We start from the raw sequence: 21,421 nt of genomic DNA on the forward strand, positions 1-21,421 counted from the left end.
GTCTGTCTGTGTGTGTGTGTGTGTGTGTGTGTGTGTGTGTGTGTGTGTGTGTGTGTGTGTGTGTGTGTGTGTGTGTGTGTGTGTGTGTGTGTGTGTGTGTGTCCGCTGCTGCAGCTTTTAAGGGTGCTGCAGTCTCACTCTGGGCTGAAAGGCAGGCGGAGAGAAATCTGGGTCAGGAGGAAAAGCAGCTGCATGTTTTTTCCAACTTTGTTCTGACCCACATCACAGAACCAACCAGGCAGTAAGCCATCGAGGACAGCATTTAATGCTTTATTATTTCTGTCAAAATTAGCAGAAGAAAAAAAGTATTTATTTATCAGAGCCTGATTATCCTCATGCATTACATCATTTGTAGAGATGACCTCATCTTTCTCCAGTCACCCACCCAAACATAAACACACTCACCTACAGCCCCAAAACAACTGAAAATCATGCAAACTAAGATTAATAATTCACAAAAGTCACTTTGATTTTATTGATGATCAGAAGTCAGTTGAGTCATAATCACATACATGGTCTGTCTTTCTCTTCCCCATTTAAAAGATAATCATAATGGTACTGTACGAACAATGTGTTTTGATTTTTATACTCCAGTGCAGCTGTGCTGAATTCAGCTACAGGCTGATTGCTATTCACATGTTTAGAAGTCATTTAAAAGCTAGAAACATATTACAGATGCAAAGTCCCATCACGGTTCTGATTTACATTGTGAATGACAGAAATCACATACTATTTTCAATGTTTTTATCTATTGTATATGCAGTACAATATATCAGCAGATACTTATGAGCAAAGAGGGTCTTGTGAGTTTCTCCAAGGCAAATCACTGATGCATTCAGCTTTAGGAAGGCAGTTTGTCTGCTTTTAGAGCACAAATGCTGGTAAAAAATGCACATTTTGATAAGGATAAAGGATGAAAAAGAGAGGAAGGGGCTATCATGTGCTTTATACAGACAGCCCATTTTTATATCACAAAATGAGGCTATTGGGTAAATGAATTTTAGTCACTTTCCTGGGTAGTGAGAGATAAGTGACCTACTTACAGCTGCTCACACTGACAGACATGAAATCACATAAAAAACACCTTTATATTTCGTAAAAAAAAAAAAAAACTTTAAAAAAAAATTATTTTACAACACCGCTCATGTCTGAGAATTAGCCAAATATTCTGAGACAGCTAATTAAGAGCCTTGAAACGATTTCTTCCTCTCTGTTAAAATATCACATGTAAACGTCCCGCATTTGTACCTCTAAAACAGAAAATAAAAGGAGAATTGGGTAAATGTATTTAGTAATGGTGCATTGCTTTGACAAGACCAAGACACACATGCTGTGCATCCCAGAGCCTGTCACTGAATTCACGCCAAGACACGCTGACCTCTTGACCCGCCTGGGGAAGCTGCCAGACCCTCAGAAGGTTATGATTATACCATTTTTTTTTTTTTTTGTGTGTAAATGACATTTCAGAAAGGCAGCAAAATACCAGAAAAACAAAAAATACCATATTGTTCACTGAAATAAAATGCGTATGTCCACATATTGCACCACTGCTATAGACAGCAAATAGAAAATATCAACAATAAAAAGCAGCAATATGAAAGTTTGTATTAAAACGTAAAAATAAAAAAATGTACAAAATGAAAAAATGAAACTTTTACAATGTATTTTCTGTATGTATTCTTTTTTCAAAGCATTTCCATGAGTATTAAACAAACACATTCCATAATATTAGATAATAATAACTATATAGCCTATAAATAAGCAAAGTAAACATTAACAGTTGTCATTTGTCATTGATTACTCCTTGCATTTGGTCTTTCTTTGAAAGATTCGGTGAAGGCTGATGGAACTCTTTACTGTGTGTCTCCATCTCTTAAATTGTGTGTTTTTATACATGACAAAAAGGAGTAACTCACTGATTAAATCTCAGAAGTAGTGTTTTTATGTGACATCTTGGGCATCAGAGGACTCTCCTAAACTGGTCACTTTAGAAACGACTGTGTCCTTCAAATGCCTCTGCACTATGACATCCCTGTGCTGTGTCTGCGTTTGTGCATTTATAAATGTCACCAGACACCAAGGTTACATCAGATCCCCACACCAGGAGGACTGGATCCAGTCTCTTTTTGTCTGGTATGCAAAACCAGTATTTTGTCTGGTACCCAAGACTTCTATCAGCCTTAGAGTTTGACAGAGGAGGCCATGAATTATCAGAAATGAACAGGGTTTATTGAATAATCTTCATCTGACCAGCACAAATATACCCAACTGCTTCACAACAACATCCCATAAAACCTAGAAATTGCGATATTCCCTCTTATCTCTTTTTCGTGAAGACATATATTCCATGAAACCCCACAATCATAGGATTAATAACTAATAGAGAGCATTGCAAGAGCTAGGAAAATAATAGTATAAAAAATGCAATTGATTCAATTAAAAATGGTATATTTAAATGAAAAATTTGATAAATGGACAATGGTTATAAATGACAAAATCTTAATCTAATCATTTATAATCAACCATTCATCTAATTTGTCATTTGATTATTTTGTTATTTATCAAGTGATGGCTTACATAAATGATTGTAAATGATAATAAAACTAAATAAAGAAAATTGTGCTATTGAAGGTAAACACACATACAGGTTGCTACTGAAACAGATCTATAGATCCATCAGGTGATTTGACAGCCTTCACTACACTCATAAAAAATAATATCAGATTCAGGAGAGATCATAACAACAACGGTATCCGTTCTCTATTCTTTCTGTGTCAGGTCAGTGCCTAGATTCAACTTGATTCTTTACAAACTGAAACTCAAAATACTGACACAAACAGCAACACTGGTATGATACAACACTACAGAGAAGAGTAAAGATTATAAGGTACAACAAATCAATTTCGCTGTGACCTATTCTGAATACACTTGTATTATTCTGATAGAAGTCTTAATGAGATCCAAGAAAACACATAAGAAATGCTTTATACATATGTTGCAGGGAAAGAGAAGCTTTCAATGTCCAAACTCTCTCTTAGCAAGAGCTCCCCACGCCATCTCTCCACAGGTCTGCATCATCTGAATCCTCTTTGTGCTTGTTCAGTATCACTCACATTGCAAAAGAAATCCCATGAATCTTTTTTTCAGTAAAAATATCTAAACATGCATGAAACCAGGTATATTCACATGAGAAGCAAATTGCATGAGATTAACAGCACCTTAGAGAATGTACCTCCAATTTAAATATTTTGTAATGTAATTTTCAGGTTTTTATTTTTATTTTAGTGGTTTTTGTAAACATTTGCTTATTAGGCAACTTAATCTTATTTCAAGGATGTTTAGATATTTCTACTAGAAAAAAAAGACAAAGCTACAGATTACAAATGGGATTTTTTTGTGCAATTCACTGTCCACAACTGGTCATGTGAGAATATTCTGTTAATAATTTCTCTCTCCAATGTTTTTACAAGTCACTATATATATAATGAAGATCTAACATGGAGCTTTAACCATGCAAACACAAGCATACTGGTTTTACAGAAAGGTTTCTTTGACAAAGACATGAGCTGTGCTGTTTGAAGATATGGATTTGTGCGTGTGTGTGTGTGTGTGTGTGTGTGTGTGTGTGTGTGTGTGTGTGTGTGTGTGTGTGTGTGTGTGTGTGTGTGTGTGTGTGTGTGTGTGTGTGTGTGTGTGTGTGTGTTCACAGACCCAGTCCAAGTCAGGTCCTGACCAGTCAGGTGTAAGAGTATCTTGTCTTTGTCATTCCTCTGGTCAGATCGTCCATGGGCTTGTTGGGAAAAGCGAGGGGAAAACTCTCTGAACATTGATGTGAAGATGTAGGCATCATTCAGGGTTCGTTTCATCTCTGGAGGATGGTGCAGGTTGATGTAATGGATGCAGGTGAACAGACATGCAGGTTGATGGAACGTTTTTTCACACGTTGCTCCAGCAATAACGCCCGCGAAGGTCCTCAGGTGGAACTGCTGCTGGTGGTGGTGGATGCCTGCCAAAGAGAAAGAAAAAGTGGACGTAAGAGGCTGGACTTCAGATGTTATTCACATTGTGACAGGCCAGAATCTGAACACGTCTCATGCAACCAAGGCCTGTCACTCAAATAAAAGGCTTCAGGCAGAAGGTGGAACCTTGGTTTGATTGACAGGTGACGGGGGGGTGGGTTGATCAATGAGAACCATGCTCAGATATCAGGTGAGGGTGGTTGGGGTGATGGAAGGGCAGCGAGCTGAAAACTGGGTGGTTGTTGTAAGACGTTTCCCATCACTCTGATTTATTTGTGAAAAGAAATACAACAGAACCAGTATGTGAACTTGGAATCCACCAGTCAATTCACCAACTATTCAAACACACAAGTAGACAAACCATCCAACAAACAGGCTGAGGAGCTCATAATGATGTTTAGTAGATGAACAGTCAGTACATATATTGTTAAAACCCACATCATGCACTAGAGCCATATTTGATAAAAAAAAATACTTATGTTTTAAGGAATGTAATTCTGCCATTTACTAACCCGTCTCTCGTTTCAAAGGCCTGATTTTTTTTTTTTTTTTTTTGTCTGTGGAAATCAAAATGCTATTTTTCAGACCATAAAAAGCGGATAAGAACAGATGCTGTCGAATAAACTTTCCCTCCACAATCTTATAGATTGGGATTGAAAGACATTTAATATTAAGTAACATGGATTTGACTATATTGACACTATCAGACTATTCTAAACCTGAAGTCAGTTAAGCTGAATATTGGCACTATTTTTCTTTTTAGAACTGCATTGCAGCAAAATTTGTCTCATAATTAATGACGTTTGCATCACTGATTCTGTTATTATTACAGTGAAGCTGCTTTGAAACAATCTGTATTGTATAAAGTGCTATATATATAAAGGTTATTTGACTTGACAGCATCCATTCCCTGTCACTTTCATTGTAGAGAAAAGAGCAGCGTAAACATTCTTCCACAAAAGAAAGCGAATAATTTGACTTTGATCAGTTAAGTAAATAAGTAAATGATCAGTGTTTAGGTGAACTTTCTTTAACCGATTCAGTAATACATCTTGGCAGGGCATGTTTATCTGAGCAACTTTTGCACCCTCAGCCACTGTCAATCAAACCACAGAGAGTCACTGTTATCATTAGCGCTTCTGCTGGTCAAAGGTGTCTATAAAAGGAGGGGTTTGTGAGGCTGCATAACATCAGTTGTAGTGAAGAAAACACCAGCTTTAAGGATGTCAGGTAACTATTGAGTTTCACAAGTGGAAACAAATGCACATAAAGACTGCAAAGTTTAAATCTAGCAGCCTATACATCTAAAAGGCTCAGAAGACCAAGCGAGATGCCAAACTGATGTTAATGTTGACCTGCATCTAAACTGTGATTATGAACAGGCCTCAGGAAACAAAACTGATTTGAATTCAGTTGTATAAATTGGTTCCTTGGCTCCTCCTACAACAGGACAAGGCAAACTCCACTGACAAGAAACACCAACCACATAGAGAAACACATAGAGTCACACATATTTCAGTAAAAGGTCAATGGGCCCTGGGATCAGGTGCTCCAGAAATCGAGAAAATGGTGAAGTCAGGGCTGCATACCTCCAGCGGGAGAAGGGACCTCGTTCATTTTGAGTACTTTAAAACGGAAACAAAAACAGAGACACACATTTCAATATTTGAGCTTATGGCAGAAACATTTTGATGAATTTCACTGAACAGAGTAGATAAAAAAGACAAAAAAAAATCTGTTATAAAAATGATTCTACATCAGTCCTATAGTCTAAGCTTGTTTCAAAAGCTCTACAGTGCATTAATAAAGCAGGAAAAGACTTCCTCTCCTCAGTCATTGCAGTTTGAGTGATCAGGGACTCCAGGTAACCTGTGAATAATGTAAAAGCATAACAAATTATGCAAAAAGAAAACTGTTGCAAAACAAATCAAGCAAACAAACTCTATTACGCAATTCACTAAGAAGCAGAGGAATAAGAGATGAGTCAGATTAAGATATGTTGTTTAAAAAAAGAGATTGCACAAAAAAAGAATAGAAAAGTTAAAGTTACGTTAAAGACTTTCTCATTCTGTCTTTCAATCACTTACCTGTCCTTCAGGTGACACTCTCTAAATGAAATGCTACAGAACAACTCAATCATGTAAATAAATAAAGCTTGATGCAAACTTAACTATCCAAATACTTTTTGGGGCCACTTTAATAAGATTTTTTGTCTAAATAAGCGCATAAATCTTTGGAGTCCAACATTACATCAGAATATTAAGAGATTTAAGCACAAAAGTATCAAAGTTTGTGAACATCAGAACTGCAGGTGAGACAGCAGCAGGAGATCAGGAAAGTAAGTCAACCTGCTCTGAGAGAGAAGCAACACGTCACGCAACATGCTTGCACAAGTCTGAACATTTTACACACACACACACACACACACACACACACACACACACACACACACACACACATAAAATCTCTTTCACTGTGACAGCTGGCTCAGCCAGAGGGAAGCTGAGACTATATGTACAACAGGTAAAAGAGAAAAAATATGGGGCTGTGGAATCAGAACAAACAGCATAAATTCACATATCACTATCAGTTAGTCTGAACAGATAAAACATTTTTAACTTTAAAAGTGAAGATGAACTTTAATTACTAAAAAAAAAATGTGTAACTGTGAAACTGACTTTAAAAGAATTAAAAGAACAGGTATCAGAAATGTACCAAAGACACAAAGAAAAGAACATTACACACATACACAAACTCTAGTGTAAAGAGAATATCTGCTAAGAACGACTGAAACATCTGGTTTCAAAAGTGACGCACAGAAAAGCAAATTTATGAATTTATGAATAGTCTCACTGACCCCATACAAGATGGGAAGCTGGAAAAGTTGTGAATGTCCATATGAAAGGCAAAAGCTGAAAAAAGTGTCTCAGAGAGAATAGTGGAGTCATGAAAAAGTGTTTGGCCAAAGGTTGAAAGGTCAAATTGTATTCTCCGTTGTCTGGTTTCTTTGAAGGACTAGTTTACATGTTAACATTATATGGGCCTACCTGTAGAGTAGAAGCAGCTGAGTCGCTGGTCTCGGTCACTCCTGTGCTCCTCGGTAAACTGGACACGATGTATCTCGCTCCCTTTGGCACAGGCTGTCTGACCACCAGCTTTCCTTTCCTCGTCTCTGCTAGAAATAAACTGTACCAGTAGGCATCGTTGGAGACCAGAGTGGAATCCGCGATGGTCGAGTTCCTCTCGCTGATCACACTGTTCCTGCACGGAGGAGCCGCTTTGCTGGGCTTCGCTTTCTGACACTTCAGCACGATGGTCACCAGTATAGTGATGAGTAAAAGAAATGACACAGAGCCCAGTCCGATCACCAGATACAGGTTTAGATCTGAGAAGATGTCATATTCCAAAGGCACCTCAGTATAGGTTTTGAGGGCGGTCTCCACCGTGGACAGTTTGATGGTGACTGTAGCAGAGAGCGCGGGCTCTCCGTTGTCTTTGGCGATCACCACCAGCCGCTGGTCTCGCGAGTCTCTGTAACTGAACATTCTCATGGTCCGGATCTCTCCGTTGTATTGATCCAAGCTGAATAACGTGGCGTCCGTGTTCTGGAGGAACTGGTACGTGATTCGAGAGTTGTGCACTGAATCAGAGTCTATGGCGATGACTTTGGCTATCAGAGTTCCTTTATCTGTGGATCTCGGGATCTTTTCCTTCACCTCTGAGCCGTGCGCGCGCCATGGAGACACTATAAGCGGTGTGTTGTCGTTCTGATCCATGATAATAATGTGAACGGTCACGTTACTGCTGAGCGGAGGAACACCAGAGTCTCTGGCCTCGATGTGGAAAAGAAACTCCTTCTCTATCTCATAGTCAAACGTCTTTAGCGCGTAAAGATTGCCGTTCTCTGGGTTAATGGAGAACAGCATGGACATGGAGGTGTTCACTATTTCCTTCTCTATTATAAAATAAACTAGATACTGATTTTCATGGAGATCTGGGTCTATAGCAGTTAAAGAGCTCAGTGAAGCTCCAGGCGCGTTATTCTCCATTACAGGTATCGTGTAGAATGTCTGTGGGAACTGAGGAACATTGTCATTAACGTCCAGTAGCTCTAAAGTTAGAGTTTCATTATCAGATAACGGCGGGTTGCCCCTGTCAGTGACGGTAATAGTGATGTCATATTCTGCAACCTTTTCACGGTCTAACGGTTCAGAAATTAATAATTCATAATAATTATCAGATGATTCTTTAAGCGCAAAAGGCAAATCATCAGAAATATGAATATCTACCTGTCCATTTTCTCCTGAGTCTCTATCACTCACACTAACAACTGCAATTACTGTATTTACAGGTACATCTTCTTTAACTGGACTTGTGAATGATTTTATAGAAATTTCAGGATGATTATCATTCATATCTGTGATCAATATCTTTACTTTGCACTTTCCAGAGAGACTATTAACTGCTTTATCTGTTGCTATAATTTCCATATCATAGATCCTGAAATCCTCATAATTAATCATTTCTTTCACTCTGATTTCACCATTGTTAGGATTCAGACTGAATGTTTGCTGCGTTTTCTCTGATGTATACAAACTATAAGAGTAAAGTACATCTGAATTTAATCCCTCGTCTTTATCTGTGGCGTTTAATTTCACTACAAGGCTTCCAATAGGAGAGTTTTCTGTTAGATTTATAGTATAACTGTCTTTATCGAACTGAGGGGCGTTGTCATTCGTGTCCAGAACGCGCACAATAATGCTAGCCGTGCCAGAGCGCGCGGGGACTCCTCCATCTACAGCAGTGAGGATCAGATTATGCATGGCCTGCTCCTCGCGATCTAAGGCTTTTTTCAGTATTAAATCAGCAAATTTTGAACCATCCCTCCCTGTCTGTATTTCAATATCAAAGTTTGCACTCTCACTCAAATGATAACTTTTAATGGAATTTGAACCTATATCAGGGTCAACCGCATTACTTAGAGAAAACCTCTCGCCAGCAGCTGTAGATTCAGAGATGTCCAAATTAATCGTATCCCTACGAAAGTAAGGCGCATTGTCGTTAATATCCATTGTTTCCAATTCAATGTTAAATATACGAACTGGGTTTTCAAGAATGACTTCCATTTTTAAGTAACATACTGTTTTTGATGTGCAAAGATACTCCCTGTCAATTCGCTCCAAAATAAACAGGTCTCCTGTGTCTTTGTTCACATCCAGATATTTCTTATTTGCAAGGATATCTAACCTGATTTTTCGCCTTCCCAACGTTTGCACGTCGATTCCTAAATCTGCAGCCAGATTAGCAACCACAGAGCCTACCTCCATCTCCTCCGGAACAGAATAATGGGTGACAGAAGACGCCATGTAAACGAGTGCCGAAAGCAGCAGTAATGTTGCGTACTCCATTCTGTCTGTGAAGCGTGTTGTCCTTGCGAGCACAAAACACAGCTGTCCTTAACAATGACGATCGCAAATGGAAGGCATTCGGTGTATTCCAATATTGACTTAGTTTTCACCTGCGTTCTACGAAAGTATTACAGTATTATTCGATACAGAAAGCAAACAGAAGCACTTGTATCCCCGCACGCTTTTTATAAAGACTCTCCGCGTCGCCGTTGAGCACGAACTGTCATGGCGTATACAAAATAAATAAATAAATGAAAATTCGTCCGTTTTGTTGGGGCACAGCGACACGTCGAGTATGTTTTGAAGAATTACGACAAATATTTTATATAGTCAATATTACCTTCGTAACTGAACTGATTTTCATGATTAGAGCAGAATTGTTTAAACTAAAAGAATGAAAATATAGCCTAATGTGAATAAAATAATAGCCCTACGTTGTATAAAATAAATACTGAACTTAAAATTAAAATGTGTTTTTTAATGCAGTTCAAGTTACCTGAAGAGTTGAAGCGGCTGAGTCGCTGGTCTCGGTCACTCCTGTGCTCCTCGGTAAACTGGACACGATGTATCTCGCTCCCTTTGGCACAGGCTGTCTGACCACCAGCTTTCCTTTCCTCGTCTCTGCTAGAAATAAACTGTACCAGTAGGCATCGTTGGAGACCAGAGTGGAATCCGCGATGGTCGAGTTCCTCTCGCTGATCACACTGTTCCTGCACGGAGGAGCCGCTTTGCTGGGCTTCGCTTTCTGACACTTCAGCACGATGGTCACCAGTATAGTGATGAGTAAAAGAAATGACACAGAGCCCAGTCCGATCACCAGATACAGGTTTAGATCTGAGAAGATGTCATATTCCAAAGGCACCTCAGTATAGGTTTTGAGGGCGGTCTCCACCGTGGACAGTTTGATGGTGACTGTAGCAGAGAGCGCGGGCTCTCCGTTGTCTTTGGCGATCACCACCAGCCGCTGGTCTCGCGAGTCTCTGTAACTGAACATTCTCATGGTCCGGATCTCTCCGTTGTATTGATCCAAGCTGAATAACGTGGCGTCAGTGTTCTGAAGGAACTGGTACGTGATTCGAGAGTTGTGCACTGAGTCAGAGTCTATGGCGATGACTTTGGCTATCAGAGTTCCTTTATCTGTGGATCTCGGGATCTTTTCCTTCACCTCTGAGCCGTGCGCGCGCCATGGAGACACTATAAGCGGTGTGTTGTCGTTCTGATCCATGATAATAATGTGAACGGTCACGTTACTGCTGAGTGGAGGAACACCAGAGTCTCTGGCCTCGATGTGGAAAAGAAACTCCTTCTCTATCTCATAGTCAAACGTCTTTAGCGCGTAAAGATTGCCGTTCTCTGGGTTAATGGAGAACAGCATGGACATGGAGGTGTTCACTATTTCCTTCTCTATTATAAAATAAACTAGATACTGATTTTCATGGAGATCTGGGTCTATAGCAGTTAAAGAGCTCAGTGAAGCTCCAGGCGCGTTATTCTCCATTACAGGTATCGTGTAGAATGTCTGTGGGAACTGAGGAACATTGTCATTAACGTCCAGTAGCTCTAAAGTTAGAGTTTCATTATCAGATAACGGCGGGTTGCCCCTGTCAGTGACGGTAATAGTGATGTCATATTCTGCAACCTTTTCACGGTCTAACGGTTCAGAAATTAATAATTCATAATAATTATCAGATGATTCTTTAAGCGCAAAAGGCAAATCATCAGAAATATGAATATCTACCTGTCCATTTTCTCCTGAGTCTCTATCACTCACACTAACAACTGCAATTACTGTATTTACAGGTACATCTTCTTTAACTGGACTTGTGAATGATTTTATAGAAATTTCAGGATGATTATCATTCATATCTGTGATCAATATCTTTACTTTGCACTTTCCAGAGAGACTATTCGCTGCTTTATCTGTTGCTATAATTTCCATATCATAGATTCTGAAATCCTCATAATTAATCATTTCTTTCACTCTGATTTCACCATTGTTAGGATTCAGACTGAATGTTTGCTGCGTTTTCTCTGATGTATACAAACTATAAGAGTAAAGTACATCTGAATTTAATCCCTCGTCTTTATCTGTGGCGTTTAATTTCACTACAAGTCTTCCAATAGGAGAGTTTTCTGTTAGATTTATAGTATAACTGTCTTTATCGAACTGAGGGGCGTTGTCATTCGTGTCCAGAACGCGCACAATAATGCTAGCCGTGCCAGAGCGCGCGGGGACTCCTCCATCCACAGCAGTGAGGATCAGATTATGTATGGCCTGCTCCTCGCGATCTAAGGCTTTTTTCAGTATTAAATCAGCAAATTTTGAACCATCCCTCCCTGTTTGTATTTCAATGTCAAAATGTTCGCTCTCACTCAAATAATAAGTTTTTATCGAATTCGAGCCAATATCAGGATCCACCGCATTACTGAGTGAGAATCTCTCTCCGGCTGCTGTAGATTCTGATATATCCAGACGGATCGTATCCCTCCAAAACTGGGGAGCATTATCATTTATATCCACAATTTCAATTTCAATGTTAAACATTCGCACAGGATTCTCGAGTGTGACTTCCATTTTGATAAAACATGTTGTTGCTGTTTTTGATATACAGAGATATTCTCTATCCATCGTTTCTAAAATGTAGAGCTCTCCTGTCTCTTTATTGACATCGAGATATTTTTTGTTAGACCTAATATCGAGCCGCATTTTTCGTCTGCTCAGTGTTTTCACATCCAGACCCAAATCTGAGGCTAAATTAGCCACAACAGAGCCTTCCTCCATTTCTTCTGGGATAGAATAGTGCGTAACAGAGGATGCGGTGTCCAAAATAGCGGAGAAAAACAGAAGAGCCATTACATACCTCCAAAACTGTGACTTTACCAATCTCTCCATTCTGCAGCGTTTGAAATATTTGTATTCCTCGCGACAAAATGATCAGGAAAGGAATAGGACACACTACGAAGCTCTTGTCATGGCGCGCTCCTTTGTGCGATTTCCACCTATGGAAATCTGTCATGGCGATTGTGATAAATATGACCAAAAATGTTTTCTTAGAGAACAGCGACGCTCAGTGAGTTTGGCCTGAACATACACAATAAGAAGAGAACAGCCTTGTGTACAAAAATTATTCTTCTGTTTTACGCGTTATTTTTATTACATGACGCTTTTTGCTGTTTTATTAGATGCCCGAGAAAATGTGTGATAATAAGCCTCAAAATAAAAAATGCAAAGGACAAAAACAGTCTTGAGCAGAAACTGATATAGTTAAAATAAGAAAGGGGAAAATCCTCTTAAATTTCCACAACCTGAGAAACAAGAAGAATGCTGTACAGGGGCGCATGCACCACCTCATCTCTAAAAGTCTGAAAAGAAATTGAGCGTGAAACGTTATGCAAATCTCTCTTTGAATATTGAAGTGGATTGTCTTACCTGTAGAGTAGATGCGGCTGAGTCGCTGGTCTCGGTCACTCCTGTGCTCCTCGGTAAACTGGACACGATGTATCTCGCTCCCTTTGGCACAGGCTGTCTGACCACCAGCTTTCCTTTCCTCGTCTCTGCTAGAAATAAACTGTACCAGTAGGCATCGTTGGAGACCAGAGTGGAATCCGCGATGGTCGAGTTCCTCTCGCTGATCACACTGTTCCTGCACGGAGGAGCCGCTTTGCTGGGCTTCGCTTTCTGACACTTCAGCACGATGGTCACCAGTAAAGTGATGAGTAAAAGAAATGACACAGAGCCCAGTCCGATCACCAGATACAGGTTTAGATCTGAGAAGATGTCATATTCCAAAGGCACCTCAGTATAGGTTTTGAGGGCGGTCTCCACCGTGGACAGTTTGATGGTGACTGTAGCAGAGAGCGCGGGCTCTCCGTTGTCTTTGGCGATCACCACCAGCCGCTGGTCTCGCGAGTCTCTGTAACTGAACATTCTCATGGTCCGGATCTCTCCGTTGTATTGATCCAAGCTGAATAACGTGGCGTCGGTGTTCTGGAGGAACTGGTACGTGATTCGAGAGTTGTGCACTGAATCAGAGTCTATGGCGATGACTTTGGCTATCAGAGTTCCTTTATCGGTGGATCTCGGGATCTTTTCCTTCACCTCCGAGCCGTGCGCGCGCCATGGAGACACTATAAGCGGTGTGTTGTCGTTCTGATCCATGATAATAATGTGAACGGTCACGTTACTGCTGAGTGGAGGAACACCAGAGTCTCTGGCCTCGATGTGGAAAAGAAACTCCTTCTCTATCTCATAGTCAAACGTCTTTAGCGCGTAAAGATTACCGTTCTCTGGGTTAATGGAGAACAGCATGGACATGGAGGTGTTCACTATTTCCTTCTCTATTATAAAATAAACTAGATACTGATTTTCATGGAGATCTGGGTCTATAGCAGTTAAAGAGCTCAGTGAAGCTCCAGGCGCGTTATTCTCCATTACAGGTATCGTGTAGAATGTCTGTGGGAACTGAGGAACATTGTCATTAACGTCCAGTAGCTCTAAAGTTAGAGTTTCATTATCAGATAACGGCGGGTTGCCCCTGTCAGTGACGGTAATAGTGATGTCATATTCTGCAACCTTTTCACGATCTAACGGTTCTGAAATTAATAATTCATAATAATTATCAGATGATTCTTTAAGCGCAAAAGGCAAATCATCAGAAATATGAATATCTACCTGTCCATTTTCTCCTGAGTCTCTATCACTCACACTAACAACTGCAATGACTGTATTTACAGGTACATCTTCTTTAACTGGACTTGTGAATGATTTTATAGAAATTTCAGGATGATTATCATTCATATCTGTGATCAATATCTTTACTTTGCACTTTCCAGAGAGACTATTAACTGCTTTATCTGTTGCTATAATTTCCATATCATAGATTCTGAAATCCTCATAATTAATCATTTCTTTCACTCTGATTTCACCATTGTTAGGATTCAGACTGAATGTTTGCTGCGTTTTCTCTGATGTATACAAACTATAAGAGTAAAGTACATCTGAATTTAATCCCTCGTCTTTATCTGTGGCGTTTAATTTCACTACAAGGCTTCCAATAGGAGAGTTTTCTGTTAGATTTATAGTATAACTGTCTTTATCGAACTGAGGGGCGTTGTCATTCGTGTCCAGAACGCGCACAATAATGCTAGCCGTGCCAGAGCGCGCGGGGACTCCTCCATCCACAGCAGTGAGGATCAGATTATGTGAAGCTTGTTCTTCTCTGTCTAATGACTTTTTTAGAATCAAGTCGACAAACTTAGATCCGTCTCGTCCAGTCTGAATTGCAATACTAAAATGGTCGCTTTCACTGAGATAGTATGTCTTTACAGAATTTGAACCTGTATCAGGGTCTACTGCATTAGTGAGGGAAAACCTCTCCCCTTTTGCTGTTGCCTCTGATATGTCTAGATGCATCGTATCTCGTCGGAAACGTGGCGCATTATCATTTATGTCCATTATTTCAAGTTCAATATTAAACATTCGAATAGGATTCTCTAATGTGGCATCCACTTTAAGGACGCATGTTGTGACTGATTTCGATGTGCACAGATTCTCTCTGTCAATCCTTTCTAAAATATACAGCTCCCCAGTGTCTTTGTTAACGTCAAGATATTTTTTATTAGCGACGACATCCAATCGCATTTTACGTTCACTAAGACTTTTCAAATCCAATCCTAAATCAGATGCCAGATTTGCAACCACAGACCCTTCGTCCATTTCCTCGGGAATTGTGTAGTGCGTAACAGCAGATGCTGTCTGGAAAACAGCCGAAAGAAATACGAAGATCGAGACGTACCTTAACCAAAGCCGTGCTTTCGATTCCATTGTTTTTGATTCTCATGAAAATGCACACGAGGAGGGAGTTCCAAAGTGTTCCAAAAACTGGGTATGTTTAGAGAAATTAATGCGGGCACAAACATGTAAAACGAAAAAGACAACTGGAATAAAATATCAGAGGACGAATAGTCCTGCCTGAAAGAAAGACTGCAATGTTGTCCTCCGGAATCAGCAATGGCGACAAAGGCAGTACGACTAGAAATGCATTTTCTTGGTGGACAGCGACTCTATGCGCACAGGAGCGAGGAGTGCAACATAACGAATAAAAGTAGAAACGCGTATTTATTAAAAATCCAAATATCAAGGACATACATAAAAAAAAGGTTAAAAAAATCTGAATAGCTCTAGCAAAGTGTTTTGTATACTAGATGAAAACAAAAGTAAAAAGTACATGCAAGTCAAGTTACCTTTAAAATAGTGTGCCAATAAAACTGCAGTATATGCTATGTTTAACGCAATTAACAATTCTCATTGAATGCGAGAAACTTTTGGAGGGTTAAAGCAGCTGTATTGCTGAACAATACACAACTGCATTACAGCGTAAAAGTGATGCCAAATATTTATTATCTTCCTGCTGAGTATGTGTATTGGAAAGTACAAGCAAAATTAAAGCAAATACCCATGCGCAAAGTTAAACTTACTTCACCTGGGGAAAAAATCCATAATTTGAATTGGATTTTATTTATTTTTTTATTCACTATGTGCCATTGCTTACCTGTAGAGTAGATGCAGCTGAGTCACTGGTCTCGGTCACTCCTGTGCTCCTCGGTAAACTGGACACGATGTATCTCGCTCCCTTTGGCACAGGCTGTCTGACCACCAGCTTTCCTTTCCTCGTCTCTGCTAGAAATAAACTGTACCAGTAGGCATCGTTGGAGACCAGAGTGGAATCCGCGATGGTCGAGTTCCTCTCGCTGATCACACTGTTCCTGCACGGAGGAGCCGCTTTGCTGGGCTTCGCTTTCTGACACTTCAGCACGATGGTCACCAGTATAGTGATGAGTAAAAGAAATGACACAGAGCCCAGTCCGATCACCAGATACAGGTTTAGATCTGAGAAGATGTCATATTCCAAAGGCACCTCAGTATAGGTTTTGAGGGCGGTCTCCACCGTGGACAGTTTGATGGTGACTGTAGCAGAGAGCGCGGGCTCTCCGTTGTCTTTGGCGATCACCACCAGCCGCTGGTCTCGCGAGTCTCTGTAACTGAACATTCTCATGGTCCGGATCTCTCCGTTGTATTGATCCAAGCTGAATAACGTGGCGTCCGTGTTCTGGAGGAACTGGTACGTGATTCGAGAGTTGTGCACTGAATCAGAGTCTATGGCGATGACTTTGGCTATCAGAGTTCCTTTATCGGTGGATCTCGGGATCTTTTCCTTCACCTCCGAGCCGTGCGCGCGCCATGGAGACACTATAAGCGGTGTGTTGTCGTTCTGATCCATGATAATAATGTGAACGGTCACGTTACTGCTGAGCGGAGGAACACCAGAGTCTCTGGCCTCGATGTGGAAAAGAAACTCCTTCTCTATCTCATAGTCAAACGTCTTTAGCGCGTAAAGATTGCCGTTCTCTGGGTTAATGGAGAACAGCATGGACATGGAGGTGTTCACTATTTCCTTCTCTATTATAAAATAAACTAGATACTGATTTTCATGGAGATCTGGGTCTATAGCAGTTAAAGAGCTCAGTGAAGCTCCAGGCGCGTTATTCTCCATTACAGGTATCGTGTAGAATGTCTGTGGGAACTGAGGAACATTGTCATTAACGTCCAGTAGCTCTAAAGTTAGAGTTTCATTATCAGATAACGGCGGGTTGCCCCTGTCAGTGACGGTAATAGTGATGTCATATTCTGCAACCTTTTCACGGTCTAACGGTTCTGAAATTAATAATTCATAATAATTATCAGATGATTCTTTAAGCGCAAAAGGCAAATCATCAGAAATATGAATATCTACCTGTCCATTTTCTCCTGAGTCTTTATCACTCACACTAACAACTGCAATTACTGTATTTACAGGTACATCCTCTTTAACTGGACTTGTGAATGATTTTATAGAAATTCCAGGATGATTGTCATTCATATCTGTTATCAATATCTTTACTTTACACTTTCCAGAGAGACTATTTGTTCCTTTATCTGTTGCTATTATTTCCATATCATAAATCCTGAAATCCTCATAATTAATCATTTCTTTCACTCTGATTTCGCCATTGTTAGGATTCAGACTGAATGTTTGCTGCGTTTTCTCTGATGTATACAAACTATAAGAGTAAAGTACTTCTGAATTTAATCCCTCGTCTTTATCTGTGGCGTTTAATTTCACTACAAGGCTTCCAATAGGAGAGTTTTCTGTTAGATTTATAGTATAACTGTCTTTATCGAACTGAGGGGCGTTGTCATTCGTGTCCAGAACGCGCACAATAATGCTAGCCGTGCCAGAGCGCGCGGGGACTCCTCCATCCACAGCAGTGAGGATCAGATTATATGAAGCTTGTTCTTCTCTGTCTAAAGGCTTTTTCAGAATCAAATCAGCAAATTTTGAACCGTCCCTCCCTGTTTGTATTTCAATATCAAAATGTTCGGTCTCACTCAAATAATAAGTTTTTATCGAATTCGAGCCAATATCAGGATCCACCGCATTACTGAGTGAGAATCTCTCTCCGGCTGCTGTAGATTCTGATATATCCAGACGAATCAAATCCCTCCAAAACTGGGGAGCATTATCATTTATATCGACAATTTCAATTTCAATGTTAAACATTCGCACAGGATTCTCGAGTGTGACTTCCATTTTGATGAAACATGCTGTTTTTGATATACAGAGATATTCTCTATCCATCTTTTCTAAAATGTAGAGCTCTCCTGTCTCTTTATTGACATCGAGATATTTTTTGTTTGACCTAATATCGAGTCGCACTTTTCGTCTGCTCAGTGTTTTCACATCCAGTCCCAAATCTGAGGCTAAATTAGCCACAACAGAGCCTTCCTCCATTTCTTCTGGGATAGAATAGTGCGTAACAGAGGATGCGGTGTCCAAAATAGCGGAGAAGCACAAAAGAACCATTACATACCTCCAAAACTGTGACTTTACCAATCCCTCCATTCTGCAACGTTTGAAATATTAGTATTCCTCGCGATAATGAAATGATCAGGAAAGGAAAAGGACACACTAAGAAGCTCTTGTCATGGCGCGCTCCTTTGTGCGATTACAACCTATGGAAATCTGTCATGGCGAATGTGATAAATATGACCAAAAGCGTTTTCTTAGAGAACAGCGACGCTCAGTGAGTTTGGCCTGAACATACACAATAAGAAGAGAACAGCCTTGTGAGCAAGAAGTATTCTTTTATTTTACGCGTTATTTAAATTTTATTATGATTTTTCTGTTTTATATTTCCGAAAAAAATGTGTGATAATAAGCCTCAAAAATAACACAAGCAAATGAAAAAAATACAGACTTTGTAAAACAAATATTGATTATTGAGAAGAAATTAATATAATTAAAATATGAAAGGGGAATATCCTCTTATATTTTCTCAACCTGAGAAACAAGTAGAATGCTGTACAGGTGCGCATGCACCACATCTTCTCTAAAAATCTGAAATGAAATTGAGCATGAAACGTTATGTAAATATATTTTTGATTATTCACGTGGATTGTCTTACCTGTAGAGTAGAAGCGGCTGAGTCGCTGGTCTCCGTCACTCCTGTGCTCCTCGGTAAACTGGACACGATGTATCTCGCTCCCTTTGGCACAGGCTGTCTGACCACCAGCTTTCCTTTCCTCGTCTCTGCTAGAAATAAACTGTACCAGTAGGCATCGTTGGAGACCAGAGTGGAATCCGCGATGGTCGAGTTCCTCTCGCTGATCACACTGTTCCTGCACGGAGGAGCCGCTTTGCTGGGCTTCGCTTTCTGACACTTCAGCACGATGGTCACCAGTATAGTGATGAGTAAAAGAAATGACACAGAGCCCAGTCCGATCACCAGATACAGGTTTAGATCTGAGAAGATGTCATATTCCAAAGGCACCTCAGTATAGGTTTTGAGGGCGGTCTCCACCGTGGACAGTTTGATGGTGACTGTAGCAGAGAGCGCGGGCTCTCCGTTGTCTTTGGCGATCACCACCAGCCGCTGGTCTCGCGAGTCTCTGTAACTGAACATTCTCATGGTCCGGATCTCTCCGTTGTATTGATCCAAGCTGAATAACGTGGCGTCCGTGTTCTGGAGGAACTGGTACGTGATTCGAGAGTTGTGCACTGAATCAGAGTCTATGGCGATGACTTTGGCTATCAGAGTTCCTTTATCAGTGGATCTCGGGATCTTTTCCTTCACCTCCGAGCCGTGCGCGCGCCATGGAGACACTATAAGCGGTGTGTTGTCGTTCTGATCCATGATAATAATGTGAACGGTCACGTTACTGCTGAGCGGAGGAACACCAGAGTCTCTGGCCTCGATGTGGAAAAGAAACTCCTTCTCTATCTCATAGTCAAACGTCTTTAGCGCGTAAAGATTGCCGTTCTCTGGGTTAATGGAGAACAGCATGGACATGGAGGTGTTCACTATTTCCTTCTCTATTATAAAATAAACTAGATACTGATTTTCATGAAGATCTGGGTCTATAGCAGTTAAAGAGCTCAGTGAAGCTCCAGGCGCGTTATTCTCCATTACAGGTATCGTGTAGAATGTCTGTGGGAACTGAGGAACATTGTCATTAACGTCCAGTAGCTCTAAAGTTAGAGTTTCATTATCAGATAACGGCGGGTTGCCCCTGTCAGTGACGGTAATAGTGATGTCATATTCTGCAACCTTTTCACGGTCTAACGGTTCTGAAATTAATAATTCATAATAATTATCAGATGATTCTTTAAGCGCAAAAGGTAAATCATCAGAAATATGAATATCTACCTGTCCATTTTCTCCTGAGTCTCTATCACTCACACTAACAACTGCAATTACTGTATTTACAGATACATCCTCTTTAACTGGACTCTGAAATGACTTAATCGAAATTTCAGGATGATTATCATTCATGTCTGTAATTATAATGGATAATTTACATTGGCCGGATAATGGATGAGTTCCTTTATCTGATGCTATAATTTCCATATCGTAAATTCGAAAGTCTTCATAATTAACCATCTCTTTCACTCTAATTTCACCACTCTCAGGATTTAAACTGAATGCTTTCTGTGTCTTCTCAGATGTATACAGACTAAATGAATACACAAGGTCGGCGTTAGAACCCTCATCTAGATCTGTTGCATTTAATTTAACGACCAGGCTCCCTATGGGTGAGTTTTCAGTTAAATTAATGACGTAGCTCTCTTGATCAAATTTAGGGGCGTTGTCATTAGCATCCAACACCCGAACAATGATACTGGCCGTGCCTGAACGCGGAGGGACTCCGCCATCCACTGCTGTCAGTACCAGATTATGAACAGCTTGTGTTTCACGATCTAGAGCCTTTTTTAAAATTAAGTCTGCAAATTTGGAACCGTCCCTCCCCGACTGAATTTCAATGTCAAAGTGCTCATTTTTGCTTAGATAATAGGTTTTGACCGAGTTGGAACCGACATCCGAATCCACCGCATTACTGACAGAAAATCGCTCTCCTGCTGGCGTAGATTCAGTGATATCTAAATGTATTGTGTCTCGTCTAAAATTAGGGTTATTATCATTTATGTCAGTGATTTCTAGCTCTATGTAAAATATTCGCACAGGGTTCTCGACAATAACTTCCATTTTTAAAAAACAAGTAGTTTTGGCAGGACACAGATATTCACGATCAATCTTCTCCTGTATGTAAAGCTCACCTCTTTCTTTGTTTATGGCGAGGTATTTCTTATTAGCGATCACATCTAAACGGACGTTTCGTTTAATCAAAGTCTGCAGGTCAAGCCCTAAATCAGTGGCTAAATTTGCCACGACAGATCCTACTTCCATCTCCTCTGGAACAGAATAATGTGTAACAGCCAGAGCCAAATGAAAAACCTCTGATAGAAGAAAAAACAGCGAGACATACCTCCTCCATGACCAGGCGTTCAAATCAGAATCCATTGTGTGATCAAGTGATTATGATGCAAGGACAAAGCAGTTAATCTAGCAAAAAAAGCATTGAATTTCACTCCAAAAAATGAGATGCAGAAAGAACTG

The 21,421-nt window shown here is 40.2% G+C and overlaps 2 protein-coding genes across 2 annotated transcripts; both read right to left on the minus strand.

The window, feature by feature from the left end:
• Positions 1-452: 452 nt before the first annotated feature.
• On the minus strand, positions 453-21,244 carry LOC308701285 (uncharacterized protein). The gene is made up of 5 exons (XM_081383485.1): positions 18,932-21,244; positions 18,833-18,864; positions 15,979-18,370; positions 12,858-13,919; positions 453-4,006 (listed from the first exon to the last, which is right to left on the minus strand). The coding sequence occupies exons 1-5, from the start codon at positions 21,209-21,211 to the stop codon at positions 3,974-3,976; spliced, it is 5,799 nt and encodes a 1,932-aa protein (XP_081239611.1). The 5' UTR covers positions 21,212-21,244; the 3' UTR covers positions 453-3,973.
• Positions 5,633-12,559, minus strand: LOC308700556 (protocadherin beta-13-like; the record flags this gene model as incomplete). The annotated part of the gene is made up of 3 exons (XM_081382190.1): positions 9,924-12,559; positions 7,067-8,128; positions 5,633-5,644 (listed from the first exon to the last, which is right to left on the minus strand). Exons 1-3 carry the CDS (start codon positions 12,318-12,320, stop codon positions 5,633-5,635), a joined length of 3,471 nt encoding a protein of 1,156 aa, XP_081238316.1. The 5' UTR covers positions 12,321-12,559.
• Positions 21,245-21,421: the final 177 nt, after the last annotated feature.

This window comes from Scardinius erythrophthalmus (assembly GCF_964197995.2).
Source record: "Scardinius erythrophthalmus genome assembly, chromosome: 13".
Taxonomy (NCBI): Eukaryota; Metazoa; Chordata; class Actinopteri; order Cypriniformes; family Leuciscidae; genus Scardinius; species Scardinius erythrophthalmus.

Coding starts and splice junctions, on each gene's coding strand:
- LOC308701285 (XM_081383485.1), bottom strand. CDS start 21,211: ATGGAAGTAGGATCTGTCGTGGCAAATTTAGCCACTGATTTAGGGCTT. Junction 18,865..18,931: donor CAGCCGCTTCTACTCTACAG/GTAAGACAATCC, acceptor ATTTCATTTCAG/ATTTTTAGAGAAGATGTGGT. Junction 13,920..15,978: donor CAGCTGCATCTACTCTACAG/GTAAGCAATGGC, acceptor CTAACTTTAGAG/CTACTGGACGTTAATGACAA.